Here is an 18,675-nt window from a genome sequence, read left to right as displayed (position 1 = left end):
TGAGAGTACTGAGATGAATTACAGGAAATACGCTGAGAGATCGAAAGAGAAGTGAAGACATTAGAAGAAAATGTAACGTACAGTGTATAAATGAATCAACACAAAATAGAAAAAGAGAATGGAATAACCACATAAGCGGAATGGAGGAGACCCGTGTCGTCAAAATAGCAAAAGATAAGTCACAAATCGGTGGAGTAAGTATCGGACGACCGCGCAAAAAATGGAGTGACAACATTCCATAGAGGTATTAATCCGCCAATGAACAAGCAGAATTGCTTATAAAGAGGAAGAAGAAGAAGAAGACCAATTGAGTTGTAAGTTTTTTATTTCGTTGTTTGTTTCGTATAGTTTTTTTAAAATATAGTATACAGCCAACCATTGAGAATTATCCCTTTACAAGTCTTTTCTATACGTTGCGTGTTCAGTTTCTATTTTTTTTTTTCGTTAGATGTTCACAAAATATGAAATATTCTCGAGCTTGTAAATAAAATAGAGAGCAGATAATAATGAAAGATACGGGAAAAACAAATAATGCCTTTAATGTATGCTAGCTTCAGCTGTATATATTATTAAATAATCAGTACAATTTTAAAGTAATCAATTCAATGAATATCAGAGATTCAGCAAATAAAACAATAGCTGCATAAACAAATAAAAGTCAATATCACTTTGTTTAAATTAGTATTTACATCATTCGGCAACGGTCAAAGTTTAAATGATAACAAGACTTACACTAAGCTCAAATTTATCTACTACTTTATTAAATTAAAGTGGAACCGAATCTTCAAAACACCAAAAACAAAACAAATTAGCAAAAAAATCTAGAAAAAAATTATCAAAAGAAATAGAAATGTAAGCAACATCTACTCAGATCCATTATTACCTCGTTTTTCTCAAGTTTTTCCCTCTTGTGCTTTGGAAGAGGAACTTTCTTCTTGGCCCCTCCGCCGATAGTGTCCCTGAGGAACGTCGGAACCGAACTCAAGATAAGTTGTGGCAGGCTTAATTCCTCGTAAGGTTCCGGAGAACCAGATCTTGTTGACATTGGGCTACTATCAGGGCTGTTGTGTGGGGTGGCTGTTGGCGTAAAACTATTGGGGCCGCTCGGAGTCGGCACGCATGATGGGGTTATTGCTTTTATACCTGAAATGGGGAAATATTTTTTTAAATGAGACTTGTATGAATCATATTGTTGACTTTTAACTTAAACTACTATAAGTATACAGTGTGTCTGCGTAACTTAGAATCATATGGGAAATTTTTTTGTTATTAACTTTACGAAAAAAAGATATTCTTCATGAGAAGATGTACAAGGTCTAAACCTAAATGAATGTAAAATACAATATCAGTTTAAACCGTATTTTTGTTGGTCTTCGACAGTGCTTCAAATGTTGTTAGAATTTGCTATTAACTTTAACAGCACAGCAGTGGACCGTTTAAGTTCAAGCTTTCATCCCGAATCCATCCCTAATTAGTGATATATACTATAGGGTAGTTGGGGGTAAAAACACGCACGGGGCAAAAAAATACACCTCATTTGAATTTGCCGCTAATGTCCAGTTTGAACCCATTTAAGTTACAAACGTTTGGCAACAGTGTGCCATATGTGTTGTTCCAAAGTTCCAAGTTTAAAGCTGATTCAAGGCGTCGTTTACAAACTATGAGGTAAATATTATTTTTTTAAATCATGAATGTTTTGCTTGTGTGAGTCCATTTCAAAAGGTAAAAGAAATAATAAATTAGACTTACTCACAATCAATTTAATTTAACTATCCAGACGACCGGTTTCGCTTTCTACAATATGCAAAGCATCTTCAGGTCTCGATACAAAGTTAAATAAATGCTGAAATAATAAACCCATATTAGGGTGTTGTCTAATAAAGATAAACAAAGATAGATGATATAAATTATATAAATTACAGTAATTATGCCAATATTACATGTCTGTGGTTTTTCAAAATAAATAAAAAGTTTAAGCAGACAAGGCAAATTGGTAAAATAGTCTATTAAACTGTAATAAATTGTAATAATTTATTACAGTTTAATAGACTATTTTACCAATTTGTGGGTCTTACCTTGTCTGCTTAAACTTTTTATTCATTTTGAAAAACCACAGACATGTAATATTGGCATAATTACTGTAATTTATATAATTTATATCATCTATCTTTGTTTATCTTTATTAGACAACACCCTAATATGGGTTTATTATTTCAGCATTTATTTAACTTTGTATCGAGACCTGAAGATGCTTTGCATATTGTAGAAAGCGAAACCGGTCGTCTGGATAATTAAACTAATTTGATTGTGAGTAAGTCTAATTTATTATTTCTTTTACCTTTTTATTATTTTTTACTATTACACTGTAATATTGGCATAACAAAGTTAATTTGTGATAAAATCAAATTGGCATTTTTCGTTGAATTAGTTTATTCGGATGTTTTCTTGGCTTGATTATGGGTTATTATGTTAACAGTTTTCGATTGAGGTTAGGTCCTTAAAATCTCAACAGATGGTTTTGACAGTGTTGCTGAATGGGGCAAAAATATGCGAGAGTTATGGGGTAAAACTACGAATTCGTATTTTTCCCTCATAAATTAATTTTGTTTCTACTAATTTCGGAATTAAATATTCAATTCATCTAAATCTTGGTTTACAAAAGAAAATCAGAGCGCAAGCCTTTGACAGAAGTTATTTTGTGCGAAGCTCGTGAACTTATTAATACTGGCGTTTCTATACGTCAGACAGCAAAAGCTCTGGAAGTGTCCAGTCTTTAGACAGATTTAAAGCAGTTCTAATCAAGATCCAAGAAAACGAAATAGTTCAGCATTGCAACTCAACAAACGATTTTATGGAATGACGCTGAAGTCATTGCGTTTTTTAATATACTCTTATTGTGTAAGAAACCGTATTGGGCATCCATTTCCACGAGGGTAGATTTTATGCGAGCGGAAATAACAGAGCAATATTTAGGTGAAGATTCAGACAATGAAGGTCATATTTTTATCCAGTTTCAGCAAGAAGAACTTGTTACTGATGCTATAGAGCCCCAGCCGTCATCAAAATCAGAACAGTCAGTAATTTCACCTTCACGACATTATTGCCTTCCCAAAAATTAAGATAAAAAGGAAACGAACCAGGAAAAGTTTGAAGCTACTAACATCGACACCTAAAAAGGAGCGACTTTTAGAAGAACAAGAAGAAAAGAAGGAAGCAGAAAAACAGAAGGAGAGGAAAGCATTACTGAAGAATCAAAAGATATCTCAAAGTGCTAAAGTTCTTGCTGCCAAAAGGAAAGTTTTCGACGAATCATCATCTGATGAATCAGTAGCACTCTCCTAATCTGATGAATCAGTAGCACTCTCCTATCAAGAAAGTATTGACTCTTGTGGCATTCATTTCTCCGATAACGATGAAGAGCAAGACATTGATGTTGTACCAAATATTTTAGCTGATGACTTTGTCGTAGAGAAGGTTTTTGGAAAAAAATCATACAGATTATTTGTCGCCAAAGTCCGCCAAGTAAATGATGATGGTTATGAAGGCGTATTTTTTAAGCGACTACCCACAACATTTCGTTTTCGTGAGACAACGGAAGCAATAAAAACCAGCTCTTTCAGATTTTCAAATTCAGTAGGATTCTCTGACGACCTCGCCAAATTAACTTCTCTTTTAGATTAATGAACAAATTCCCCTTCGTTGGCTCAGTGAAGATGTTCGTTCAGTTGTAATGGAAACACCAAATAATAGTAGCAGAGTTTATTGATGAGACGTACACTATGGGTGTTGACCAAATGTGTATGTAACCTGATTAACTACGTGTGTGTATTTAATAACAAATAAATTCATTCGGTCTACTGGGTGATAAAATTATACTGTCCAATTTCGGATATGAATTCTGAAGATTTGATATTGGACAATTAACGTTTTGTATTTTACGTTTGGTTTTTTTAATACAGATTGGTTTCTTTTAAACGCCTATCATCTCCTTTTTTATTTGGGGTTTTATACATTTTAGGTTTGGGGCAAAATACGCACTTGCGTACTTGTAGGGGCAATAGTACGCAAATGAAGATTTTTTAAAGTTTTTTTTTCATTTATTAGTGAACTTATAGAACTACTGTCGAGAAGAAAACGGTTGGATCCATCAATGTTTAGGATCTAACAATTTTTAATTATAGGAAATATATATTTTGTAAATATAATCATCCTCAATCTATGGCTTCATCCCTAAAACCTTAAATATAAAGGGACATTGTGTGACTTATCACTTAAAGGTTATTTATTTATCTTTTCAATGGCACCTTGTATTTTAATTTTTAGATGTTCGTTCATCAGTAAGAACAAAACCTGGTGGTGGAGTTTACGATGACCACTCTGTAAATTGTCATTTAATAAAACTGTCGATGACGTCACATTTTTGACAGATGTCAATAAATAAACAGAATATATAAAACTGGTAAAATAAATTGACCTGTTCGAGCATTTACAATAAAAACTAAACAAAATCATATTATTAGTACTGCTATACTTTTTTTTACACAGTCTTCATTGAATATTGAACGGTTACCATTTTGAAATAGCACTGCAGGATCGCACAAAACCCTTGGAAAATAATGATTAATACAATGAATGTTGAATGAATTCAACTAATAAATTTATTGATTAAATATAATGGTTCAGAATACCATTATGGGGGAAACTGTATACTGTATCAGCTGAAATAATGACGGATATAAAATAAACTAACCTCTTTCATTCAACATCTTCGCTAGTCCCAGAGTGGTAGAGAATGTGCTACAAGAATTGCGCCTACTCGAAGCCATGGGTGTTTGTGGAGGCGATGGCTGAACGCTGGAACATATTGAAGCCATCCTGCTGCCTCTCTGGCTGTGCGTCACCGACGTAGTACCATCATCGGGATGCATTATGGTGCTATTAGTATAGGTGTATGTGTGCATTGACGTATCGAAGAGTTTACCGGGATTGGAGTATTCCTCATCTTCTTCTAAATCACTGAGGGCGTACGATTCTAGGCCGAGTTCTTCTAATTCTTTTCCTCCTCTAAAAATAAACATGTATAAGTAGATATAGACACTCTAATTTCGTTAAACTTTGTGTTACCTTATTTTAACACCGGGTCTTTCGTCTAAAATACCACCGAAGGTTGGTTGAGCTAGCTGCGACCACTGGTGTAGCGTCTTTGAACCTTCCATTGGCTTAACGATCTGAAGTTTCTCAGGTAACTTCCAACCAAGGTAATGACAGGAGCCCGTTGACATTAAACTGTCGGGTGTTCGACAACCGAAGGGAAGGTACGAATCGCCTTCGTAACTGGAAATAAAAAAATATTTTAATCAAGAGATAAACCTTAACAAATATGAAATTATAATATAAACTAATATAGTTCTATGAAATAATTTACCCTCCATATGTAGGTCCATGTTGGAGATTTGCTCGTCGCGCCAGAATCTCTGCAGGCGTTAATCTCTTCAATGCAGCCTCCAGCTCTGTAGCACCAGGTACTCCGGGAATACCCTTCTGGGGGCCGCCTCTATGTAAAACAAAGATTTCTTTTATAGCACAGAAATATACATGGCCGTTAGACAAAGCCAAGCAATTATACGTGCAGTTGGTTAGTGCATTAGTTGCCACATTTTTTGACAGTTAGTAGCTGAAAAATATGTTACAGCAAGTGTGATAATATGAGCAAGAAAAATCAAAATAAAGGTAAGTGTAGTAAAAGCAAGAGAATGCAGCTTATGAGATGATGTACATAATAGTATGAAGATATTAATCAATAACTCATAGTGAAGAGGGAAATTAAAAAACCACGACGGTCTAATGAAAACAAAAGGATGTGGGACAACACATATTTTAGAATATATGTTTAAAGAAACCGAGAAACGGAATCAATTCATCAATTAGAAACATAAAAAAAATACAAATATTTTTGGAAAGACTGAAAATATAACTAATCCTTAAGAATACTAAGGCACAGCGCCCACTGTAGGGTATCCTCCACGTGTTCCCATAATCGGGAACAAAGGATTGTAAAATGAGGTAGTTACATAATAAAAATGCTAAGTAAGAAATAGTTAAAAGACACGTGACATTGAGTTCATAAACACATGTATATAAATTTGATACAATCCAATTCGCAAAGGTTGTTATTTTTAGAATTGTTGAGGTACTGCTTGACTGTTTCGTAGCATTCAGTATTTCTTTGTTTCTTTTTGGTCAAACTCTTATCTTTCTATTATCCATATACATACCCACTCCCACTAACACTCCCGATAATGAGCAACGATCCCTTCGTATTGTTCTTGTATTACGACCGGCTTATTACCACCTGAAATCTCCTTTTTTTGCGTTACAAGGTCACATCCAATGAGAACCAGATGACCGACGACCACGCAATAAGTGGAGAGCTAACCATATCGCTTAATATCTCAATACCATGGCCTTAGAGATGGATAAAGACCTCATAGTTCTATACAGTATGTCAATTTTAAAACTTACAATGGGCTATATCTCACGAACAAAAGCTGATATCGAAAAATGCTTGAAACTGTTTCCAAGATAGTACGGGGGAACTAAAATGACATGAAAGACAACTCACCCCTATAAACCTCTTAGGCTCCACTCACCACAACCTCCTCCTTCTCTTAAGTGCCTTCTCTGTTGAGGTTAGCGATCAATAAGGCAAATTTCTCTCTCTTCTGGGCTTGATGAATTAATTCATTTCCTCTTGTGTGGATCCAATCTCTGACGTTTCGTAGCCAAGATTTTTTCTTTCGTCATATGCCCCTTTTACCTTCAATCTTGCCTTCTAATATTACCTGGAGCTGCTCAAACTCCCTATGGCGCATTATGTGTCCTTTCTAATTTTGATAGTATTGACCAGATGAGGGCGTGTGTTCACCACAAAAAGTTTAAATTGCCAACCCCTATTTGTGATACATCATTGACTATAAAAAATGCTATCCAATGGTATAAATAATAATTATACAGGGTGAAGCAATAATTGTGAAACTTTCTTTGAACGGAAAATTTAATGAGGTTTTTGTTGAACTACAAATTTGTTAAAAATGTCAATTAAGTAAATGTTCCGTTGTTTTATAAACAATAATACAGCCTAGTTTCAAATTCTGCACGAACTTTGGCAATTGTTGTTCTAGTATATATATATATATATATATATATATATATATATATATATATATATATATATATATATATATATATATACGTTCTAGTAACATGCTTGCGTAATTCTTTCTTGCAATTCCCCAAGTGACGCAGGTTGAGTTTTATAAATAACTGACTTGAGGTAACCCCATAGAAAAAAGTCAGGTGGCGGTAAGTCTGCTGACCTAGGTGGCCACTTCCAATCCATTTGTTCGGATAATTAGTATCCAACCATAATAGTGAGGAAGTGTTGCATCTTGTTGGAAGTGCAGCAAATCTTCGTCTAGAGCTAGGTTACCTTGGTCGTCCCTTTGATTCTCTAATTCATGCACAATTAAAGGTTCGATGACGTTTTCCAGCGTATCGAGATAAATGTCGCCACTTGCCTGGTATGAACAAGGGGCCAATTATAGCATCGCCTAATATTCCTGCCCAAACATTCATTTTTTCAAGATATTGAGTGTGACCTTCTCTGAATCGATGCGGGTTAGCATCACTCCAGTACCGACAGTTTTGTTTGTTTACATTATCGCTCAGCATAAAAGTACATTCATCAGTGAAACAAATATTTTTTAACATTCTCGGTTCAACGCGCATTATTTCAGTCATGAGTTCAAAAAACTCAATTCGTCGGTCTGGATCATCATCGTCTAGTTCTTGAAGAATTTGTGTTTTATACGGGTGAAACTTATTGTAATTTCAACACCTATCTAACCGACTCATGTGAAAGTCCTGTCATTGCAGATACTTGACGTGATGATACAACAAAACCTCATTAAATTTTCCATTTAAGCCAAAGTTTCACAATTATTGCTTCACCCTGTATAATTATTATTTATACCATTGGGTAGCATTTTTTATAGTCTTTTCACAAGTAGGGGTTTGCACTTTAAACTTTTTTGGTTGTGGTGGGTGGGGCCTAGGGGGTTGATGGGGATGAGTTCTCTTTCATGTCATTTTAGTTCCCCCTTACCTACTATCCTAGAAACGGTTTCAAGCATTTTTCGATATCAGCTTTTGTTCGTGAGATATAGCCCATTGTAAGTTTTAAAATCGACACACTGTATAGTCAGCAAAGGCCCACGATGGGTTATAGTGCAAAAAATAAGAGTAAGTAAATAAGACCAGGCTGATGCAGTCATCTCCATCTTTTGTTTTACTCTCTGTCAGGTAGTCAACTAACCCTAAAGTCCCTAAAAATCTCAATATATCCTATTCATAAATTTTCTACCCAATGCAAATCTCTTTACGTTAGTTACAGAGACATCTGCCTACTGGGTTTTTAGAATTAATTATATTAATCGTAGCAAATTGGAACAAAAAATTGGTTGAATCCGTCGTAAAGCAACCAACAATGAATTTTTCTTGTAAATAAAAAGTCGAAAATGAAGAATTAGACTAAAAAGAGAACAAAACACTTGACATTTACTTTTTAAAACAAGTGTGCCAACACACTAAACTAGTATTTCGTTTTCGATGACAGTGCCACCTATACAGCGTATTTCCCCTCACTCTCGTGTGTAAACCGTTTATTTTTTATCCTGAAGAAAAAGACAGTTAACTAAGTAGTGGCATACTGCGGAGAAGAAGGCAGAACAAGCAAACAGTGATATATGTGATGTAAATATTTAAATTAAAAATAAGCATAAACGCTACTTACGGATATCCTTCTTCCGAGTCTGTATGACTAGAATCCGTATCGGAATATCCCGTGGAATCTATACTAGGATAGCCTAAAGAACTGCTGCTATATATAGAACCAGAAGATCGTCTTAGATCGGCACCAGTTTGCATCCTCGACGACGTCCGAGGTCTAGAGTTAGCACCAGTACTGCTGACGTAACCGCCCATGCCAGAATGGAAGCTACCGAGGCTGTCACTGCCGCTTAAGGAGTTCTGTGAGGCACAACGTACTGTTTCGAAGACTTTCTTGTATTGGGGCCTGAAGATACAAAATTTGTTTAAAATGTTCGGTGCTAATTTTATATAATCTATACTTACATCATATCGGTACTGGATATTCCGGAATCAGTACTGGGTTCAGAATGCATCGACATAGACAGTTCGCTCTGTAAACTGTCAAATGGTCCGAGGGCCGTCTGTCCGAGAGAGGAAAACATGTTAATTCTGGCACCGGGCGTTTGTTTCTTTCTGAGCTTGCGCAGTTGCTCTTGCGCATCGCGGAACAACGCTTCGACTTCATAGTAGCGCGCTTTGAATTCTGACAGCTCTACCGCTAAGCTACCTTGATTTTCTTTGGTGATTTGTAAAAGGCCGTTGGCTTCTTCATTTTCAGCTAATACCTAAAGGACAAGAAAAGCACTATAAAATTAATTGTCTAAAAACAAAATACGAAACAAGTGGAAGAAAAAATATGTGAGCTTAGTTTACATATTAAGACACAACTTAAGTACTATTGGAGTTACTCAATTTATTATGTTCCAACATGGCATCATTTCTTGCCATCAATGTCATTTACTTAAAATAAAAGTCATCAATGACTATAATTGCAAATATTACAGAAAACTGGCTGATTTTTGTCATTTCGTCGGCAAAAACGATCCAGTTTTGCGGTTCTTGTCTAGTACCGAGTGGCGGTCTTGGGTGAAGGATCCTCTGGTATCAATTCATCTATGGATGGATGTGTGCTTTATTTTATAGATAATCTTAAGCAAGACTATCTTTTCTCACATTAAAAATAAAACAAAATTTGTTAATACACCCAATCAGCCTCAGAGTCTTGGGTGAACTGGAAGATTGGACCCGAGTTGGAATGATCCCAGAGGGAGACTGGATCCGAGTGATGGTGATGAGTCAATGGTAACGTTTTCGAGGCGCAGTGATGCACATCGGCGCACGTATTAGTCCGCCAAGATGCCATCTTTTTTGAATGTCCCAAATTTCATCTGCATTCAAAGGCTTTCTAACAATATATAGTATAATTATAGATTTTTTGTTAGACAAATGTATAGTTGTGTACAAGTTGTTCACTTTGTGTATCTTAATTATGGACTTATCCATAGACCAGTATTCTTTGTCTGTTATAAATGTATTCATGGGTCCCTAGACGAGAACCGAGTAAAATTGTACATTCCTTTGAGTATATCATCTATTAATTATTATCACTCATTCACACTTATTCCAATCGCCTCTTAAATTGAATCATACAGCCGGAAACTGATCCGAAATAATCTAATTGTAGCAAATTACTTTAATAGTTATGTATTCTAACAGTTAAATTAACATACAATTTACTGTTACTCTTCAGAAAAATAGCCAAAATCAGATTAATTTCCTAAAGTTATAGTGTTCGTTTGAACATGTTTGATTTTAATTCGGACAATTGAATTATAGTGTTTAAACCTTACCTTCTGTAATTTGCCTTCAGTATCTTGTAGTTGAGATTGTAGTGCCAAAATTTGCTCGTGCTGGAGTCTGGTTTCTTCTTTTAATCTGTCCAATTCGTCCTCCAAGTAATTCATACTTGAATTGGCACAAGCTGTAACAGAAAATGTAGCCATGAAAAGATAGAACGCCTAAAAAATAATTTGAATAGTGGAAAAAGTTATGGTTGAAAATTGTAACAAAAAATGGTAAAATTAAGAAAGAAGTTGCTAAGGGAAATGTACATGTGAGCTGGGGCACATCCAATGTTGCTGCAATGAAAATTGCCCAATGCAAAGAATTTCTGGTGGAAAATTCTCAGAAGGGCTGAGTAACTGAGAATATTTTGAGAATAACACAAAAGGGGTAAAACCAAAGGGAATAATGAACTAGTTATACTTAAACATCGGTGTGAACAGTTCATTCTCTTGTTCCAGATCTTACTAAGTTACAAAATACTACCATATAACAATCGCAGTCAAGAAATAGTATCCGTGTCAATCTGAGACTGTGCGGGATGAGGATGTTCTAAACTGACTAAGATTCCGCCAAGAGGTGGCGAGTTACTTCTCATCTCCGACACTGTGCGTCACAATGGCTAACAGGGAATATCCTTCGGATATATACGCAGATGTGAATAAGGTGTAATAAAATAAAAACCCGCGGATCAACTGAGAACATGACATTAATGGTAAATTAAACATGACACACACTTACACATAATGTCAAGCAGAAACACAAAGTACACACACATACCTAGACGAAGAAAGAAAAGAATTATTATCGTTTTAAAGCTGATAATACAATAAATGGAATCTATAAAATAAGGCACTGTTTAAAAAAAATCTAAAGATGGCAAGTTCTTCTTGCTTCATTAATAGACGATGATATACAAGGATATTACCGTTGCAAAATTACATAAATATGTAAAAAGCTATACACAAGGGGTGTGATTTATTTGAGCGGTAATGCTTTCTCCCAGAAAGGGTCTCGTTAATTGATAACTTTTTATCTAGGTAGACGAATTCTTAAAGGACTTAGTTGGTGAGATCCATGAGAGATGTATGGGTAGATCCAGAGGAAGAGACTCCATCATGATGGTCGAACCAAATAAAGGACACGATTGGTTATTCATTCTCGGAAGCAAGGCAACATACATTCGAGAGAGACAGTATTTAACCAAATGGCTTGATACCTCTATATCCTTACGAATCATAAAATTGTGAAGTATGTTCAATGAGATTGTGAAGTATGTACGTGCCTCTTCATTATCGGGACCAAGAAACCTTACATAATTTTCTTGTTATAAAATAATTGTTTGTGTAAATTATTTATTAACCCACTTATAACACATTTCACAGTGACCTAATCGAAATCTGATAACAAAGCAGCAATATGTGTCTACAACCGTGATCCAGTTTGTTAGATATAAATTGGACTTTTTGCATTTGAAGTGAATCGCTGCTATATTTTTATACTTTGTTGGTGTCAGGTCGACGGACCTGCCTCAATATTTTGTAACGAGTAATGTACATAGTCGTATTACCAATAAATATATCCTTTCAATAGTGTGCTAAATCAGTCTCCGAAAGAATGAATTAAAGAAGTTCTAACCATATGCCTGTGTCAGATTTCTCCATAACTCTAGTACCAACATCACAAAAGACAGAGATGATTGCTTAAAATTAGAAATTCGTAAATAATTTAACATATATCTTCACTTACTTAATTGTCCTGTAAGATCTTTGAGTAACCTGGCTTCTTGAGCTTCAATATCGTCAGCACAGGATGCTAACCGGCAATATTCAGCTTTTAAGGCCTTGTTTTCATCTTCCAAAGAAGCTGGAACAAAAATATACAGTTATTAACGAAAAGATAACAACAAAAGTGAATAAAAAAATATTGTTGTAGAAATCATTGCTAGCTAGAACCACTTACTACGTAGTAAAGATATTTGTTTAGTGCTTGATATACCTCATGTAGTACAGAAAACACCATCACTGGTACATTTATTAGATGAAAAGCAGAACTGAATTCGTGATAAAATGTTGTTTTCAACGGGAAAGGGCGTAAGTGGGGTTTTTATTAGTTTCTCAATAATTTTGGATAGGACCGGTAGTAAGGTAATACGTCTATAGTTGTAGACATTCGATTTTTCACCACTCTTATGAAGAGGAATAATAATTTCTGTCTTTAGGCACACATATACCTTTTTCAAAGGAATCATTAATTAGTGAGACCAGGACTTCCAACACATTTTTTGGTAAATTTCAGAAAAAATTTATGGATAGTACATCAGTACTACAGGAAGATTTACTTTTGATACTACTGACTTTTGGATCAGTTCAGATTTATCAACTGGTCTTATAAAGAATGAATTCGAGACCTTTTTTGAATTGGGGAGATAGGAAATACGATCTTGTTGTAACAAAATAGTTGATGTTATATTTTTACTCATATTAACGAAGTATTCATTTAGATTTTCAGAGTTTGGAAGTAAGTTTTAGATAGGTTCCTCTGTACTTAGAGGAGATATATTCAGTGACAAAGACGTTGGTAGTAAATTTCTTGATGTACAGTAGTGAACGTATATTCTTGACTGATATGCGGATACCTTTGGTAGTCCAGGTTTTGTGATGCTTTGACTTAATTGTAATTAAAGGAAATGCCTTATTGAAAACACAGATAAGCCTATCTAAAAATCACTGAAATTATAGTCCATGTTCACAGAGGGAAAGTGCCACCCAGAAGTCAAGCACAAATTTTGAAATTTACGAAAGTTCTGAGCGGAAAATCCTACCTAAATGGTGAGAAATCTGAGACAATATAATTAATTATGGTAGATGTTGTTTTAGTAATTCTTGTAGGAGAATTAACGTGCATTGTGAAACCATACGATTCGAATATATTGACCAAGGATGAAGACTAGTAGGAAGAGTCCAATAGGAAGAAACTAGGAACCGGAAGGCGTAAGACAGTTTTTTGAAAATGATTTAGCTTTACCAAAAGATAGATAACCTCATAAATATTGGATTGAATTTTTGATTGAGGACGCCTAAAATAAAGAGGAAAGAAAAAATCAGATTTATTTTTAAAGCTGATTGTGCTTTTAGCTGTGTTAAAAACAGTTTTTTGGTTTTAGTCAGCATAGATAGAAAATTTCTTAGTCTCTGTAATTTTTATAATCCGATACCCTAGCAGGTCAAAGGAGTTTAGCGAAGGAAAAGAATAATTAATTTTTATATTAAACAGACTTATACTTTATATTTCATTTATTAATATCGTCAGAATATACCAAAATTTAAAATGATAATTTTTAGATATGTTTTGTGGTGCAAACTATCAACCCAGTCGCTGATATTCTGATATATTTGTTTTTGTTAGCACATATCCTAGACCCAATTTTATTAATAAATATTTTTCTTTCAAAAATCGTTTTGATTACATCATTAGATCAATTAGAAAAAATTCCATTGAAAACATGGGTCATGACACGAACGTATTGAATCATTATAGAGGCAATAAAAAGAACCAGTATTTTCCTACCTCAACTGGTGCAATTTATGATAAAGATCTATTTATCTGAGGAAATTTTAGTTATTACAAAGTGTCAAACATGAAACATTTAACCTTGAATAGAGTTTAAATATAATAGTAACTATGGTAAAAGGTATATTGAAAGAAAAAACACAGTGTAGGCAAGGCAAGTGAATGATTAAACACAAAACATTCAGCAAAGTTCTGAAACTACTTGCTTGTGGCATGTTTAATGCTACATATATGTTTATTATAGGAGATTAAGCCACAATTATTGGTTGTAATAAACGTCACAATTCAGACCTAACTAGTGTTTGACGTTTCGACTTCCACTATGGAAATCGTCCACAAAAGATTATTAGATTAATTATGCGAAAATGTATAACCAAAGTTATTTGTTATAACCTAATACCTAAAAACAAATAACTTATACATTTTCCCAGAAATGGTTATACATTTTCCCAGAATTTTTTATAACAATCTTTTTTAAGAACGACTTCCGGAGTGGAGTATAAACATACTATTTAAAATAAAAAAGTCAGTGTAGCTATCTTATCTCATAAATTGTAGATCTTCAACGATAATAAAACAGGCCGACATGATTTTTGGTGTTTTGAGTTTGACATGTGTCCTTAGCTGATTCTGAATATGAATTTGGTTTAAGCCCATCACGTAAAAATTTTTCACAAAATTAAAAAACCTTGTGAGATATTATGTACCAGCGCAAACAAATACCTTATTGATATTTCGTAAATTGCATTAAAATTATTTCTTTAAAATACTTATATTTCGAAAGAAAATATTTTAATACATTATTTTAATTTCACTGCCGATACCGTCAACTTGACTTGACGGCAGTGTCAGTTGTTTGTAGCATCGAGTTGTATTTTGTTTTATGAATATTTATCGCGCCATAATGTCATCAACAAAAACGAAACATAACAGACTTTATAAAGAAAGCTTTCAAGCTTACTTCAGTGTAAAGCTTGCTGATCAGGACAAACCTTGGGCTCCACACAAAGTGTGAGTTCTGTGTGTCGAACTACTGAAAAAATGGACAAAAGCTACATGTAACTCTTTACCCTTCGGCATTCCTATGGTATGAAGGAAACTAAAAAACCATGGAGACGACTGCTACTTTTGCTCCTGCGATATCAAGGGTTTCAATTCAAAAAATAAACACAAAATTCAATATCCTGATTTACGTTCTGCTAAACGACCTGTATCTCATTTCACTCCACCTTTTCTTCACACCATCCAACAGTAATCATCAAATGAAAGTTCAGACGAAAAAAACCAATGAAGACGAATTCAATCCTGAAGTCAAACTAAAACTTGGATAAACTTCAAAAGTTTATCCAAGCTAAATTAAATGACTTAGTGATAGACTTGGGCCTATCGAAGGATACTGCACAAATCTTACGATCACGACTGAAAAATAAAAATCTATTGGCTCCAGATACCGCATTTTCGTGGTATAAGCATCGTGAAAAAGAGTTCGCGGAATATTTTTCTCAAGAGGGCTCACTGGTGTATTGTCATAATATTCCTGAAGTAGTCATGAAACTGGGAGCTGACAATTACGACTCCACACCATGGCGTTTATTTATTGATTCTTCTAAGAGAAGTCTGAAGGGTGTCTTGTTATACAATGGTAATACCTATGCCTTAGTGTCTGTTGCTCACTCCGTGCATCTCAAAGAAACATATGAGAATCTTGAGCTGTTGCTAAATAAAATAAAGTATAGCGAATATTGTTGGCAACTCTTTGGAGATCTCAAAATAATATCCATGCTTTTGGATCAGCAGTCTGAATTCACAAAGTATCCATGGTTTTTGTGCGAGTGGGACAGTCGAGCACGAAATTTACATTACGTTAAGAAAGAGTGGCAACTCAGAAAAAGTACCAAGACAAAAAAATATAATACACTAGTTGACCCAAAATTAGTTCTTTTCCCTCCTCTTCACATAAAGTTACGATTGATGAAGCAGTTTGTCAAAGCTTTAGATAAACAAGGTGACTGCTTTAAATTTCCGTCCGACACATTTCCTGCACTTTCTGAATTTGTTGTCTCCGGTGTAATTAATAAACGTATGAAAATGCTGATTGCAACTTGGTGCAAGTTTCCATGTTTATTAATTTGTCCAACTATTGCGCAATATGGTGTAATATTGCGTAGTTGGCCGGTACGCTCTTATTGTGGCATTATCTTGAAGAGACAATGCCATTATGGTTTTATTAGGTGGTTGAAATAAAACACATTCTTTCTAAGAAGAAAAAAACTCAGCTTCAGAGTCTTAGAAAGAAACAGAGCCCTTCGAGCAAAGTGCTCTAGGGAGCTACCCTACACGGGTAAAACCATGAGTTAGACACTACTATCACAACTGTCACAACTCACTTGAGATCCGAAAATGTCCCATATTTAAAGATAAATTAACTTTTATATGAAACTTTTTCATTTCTCAACCAATTAAATTTAGTTATATGTTCCAGAAGGAAGGGCGATGAACATCGAAGTGCGTGATTGGTGGCACTTGATGACAAATTAAACTTAAAGAAGGAATTTTTGTAGGCCCTCAAATTCGAATTTTAAATTCCGACAGATTGTTCCAGAATACAATGACCCAGGATGAATATGAAGCATGGAGTTATTTCTTAGAATTCATAGACGGTTTCCTTGGAAACAAGAAGTCTCCAAAATATAAAGACATTGTAGCCAACATGGTCGAAAATTATAAAAAACTGGGATGCAATATGGGCGTCAAACTTCATTTTCTGGATTCCCTCGTTGACTATTTTCCCAAAAATCTTGGAGCTGTCAGCGAAGAGATGGGAGAGAGGTTCCATCAAGATATAAATGAGATGGAGAGACATTACTAAGGAAAATGGGATATAAGAATGATGGCTGATTACTGCTGGACAGACTTGATCACAAAAATCCATAAAAAGAAGACCATAAAACGCAGTTTTCATGGAAAAGAGAACGGTTTTATTAAAAAAAAACCACATATTGCCTAACTGTAATTTTGTATTAAATAAAGTTTCAATAAATATTTTCTCAGTATTTTTGCAGTTTCTATGAAAAATTTAAAACACACTTTTCTTGAAAACCTGACGTGCTTGAAAAAAACTAAGTACAGATTCGTAATCAGTACATCCCATTCACTACAGGACACCTATTAACTTACAACGACTACTTATTACTTTTTCATGAAAAAAAAATTTAGGCCTGTGATAATTGTTAAAGGTCCTCTAATTTTTTTAAGGAAAAACACTATTATTTTTATATTTTTAATAAAATCTTCATTTTTAAAGGACAAGACTATCTCAAAGATTTATTCAGACTATCGCTCCGCTCTCGATTCGACACCGTTTCGATATAATCTCCTGGTGGTCACATTTAAGACACGTTTACACTTTACGATGAATGCTAGGAATTTATCGTAACAATTGAATTGTTATGATTTATCGTTGTGTAATCAGGTCATTGTAGCGATTTGTTGGAATTAGATTGGATGGTTGATAGCGGTCCCCATCGACATCGCCGGGCCCGATTTGACTCAGTTCGCATTGACTATTCACGGGGCTAGTTTATTTATTTGCATTAACTTTTTTTTTATTTATTGTCTTGTTTTTACTCAATTAATGAAATTACAACATGACAGTTAGTCCTTGAGAGAACTTGAGTGAATTTATTAAACTATAAAAAACTTTTCCCTGCTTGTGGCTTATTAAGAGCAAAGAATACTGCGACAGTAATAAAAAAGACTTTGCTTATACAGCACTCGTCGAAAAATACAATTGGTGACCTTTCTAGCTACATAAAACTACAAAATGTTACACATTGGAACACCATTGTACGAGAAATTTCCGCTTATTTTTCCGATTATTAGATCGAATATACGAATCTCGCTTATCATACAGGTGAGATATTACAACTTCTCTCTTTGACCACCCAAAGCAGTTTTTTATTTTTTTCCATTCGTCTAAGAATCCCTACATTGATATTATGTGCTACGAAGTATCGTCTCTTGGCCTAAATTTGAAACGCGCAATTTTGTTTCCTGTGTTAGTGCGCAGAACATCCAGATCTAACATTCTTAGTGAAAAAGGTTAAATAACAACGCAATAATCGAAACCTAAGTTCCAGGTGAACATCAATCATCATTACCAAAAGCCATATAAAATAAAAACTTTTATAACATCTAAAGTGCTTTACGCAACATTTTAAAATTATTCGTAATTGATTTACTATCTTTATCTTAACGTTTAGATTTTCCCTTCAGAAAACATTCTCAAACTACTCGAGAAAATGCTAGAAGAAAATGGCTTACGAACAATATCTTTGTTGTAGTTTAATCGAAAAAAAAAAAAAAATTATATATTTGAAAATAATGAGTGATTCTCATTTTCCTCCTTTCGCAAAGCACGGTCAAATAAAAAAAAACGCCTTTTTTGTTTCAACAAATTAAAACGTCTATAAAGTGAACGGTCAGATGTACCTTTAGGTTTTACTATATTTATAAGTAACTTCTTCTGCACTGTAATCTGGAAGCTTAAAA

At 34.4% G+C, this 18,675-nt stretch overlaps 1 protein-coding gene across 3 annotated transcripts in view; it reads right to left on the bottom strand.

The window, feature by feature from the left end:
* Positions 1-18,675, bottom strand: part of milt (trafficking kinesin-binding protein milt) — a 173,076-nt gene that overhangs the window by 28,143 nt on the left and 126,258 nt on the right. For 2 of the 3 annotated variants that reach the window (XM_072525331.1, XM_072525329.1), the window contains exons 6-13: positions 12,301-12,417; positions 10,560-10,690; positions 9,193-9,494; positions 8,852-9,133; positions 5,426-5,554; positions 5,125-5,334; positions 4,751-5,064; positions 884-1,143 (exon numbers count right to left, since the gene is read on the bottom strand). In XM_072525331.1, coding sequence (XP_072381432.1) covers positions 884-1,143; positions 4,751-5,064; positions 5,125-5,334; positions 5,426-5,554; positions 8,852-9,133; positions 9,193-9,494; positions 10,560-10,690; positions 12,301-12,417 — 1,745 coding nt within the window. The remainder of the gene's footprint in view (positions 1-883; positions 1,144-4,750; positions 5,065-5,124; positions 5,335-5,425; positions 5,555-8,851; positions 9,134-9,192; positions 9,495-10,559; positions 10,691-12,300; positions 12,418-18,675) is intronic. The other variant, XM_072525330.1, reaches the window with a different exon arrangement.

Source organism: Diabrotica undecimpunctata, chromosome 3 (assembly GCF_040954645.1).
Source record: "Diabrotica undecimpunctata isolate CICGRU chromosome 3, icDiaUnde3, whole genome shotgun sequence".
Classification (NCBI taxonomy): Eukaryota; Metazoa; Arthropoda; class Insecta; order Coleoptera; family Chrysomelidae; genus Diabrotica; species Diabrotica undecimpunctata.
This window is presented reverse-complemented; position numbering and strand designations above follow the sequence as displayed.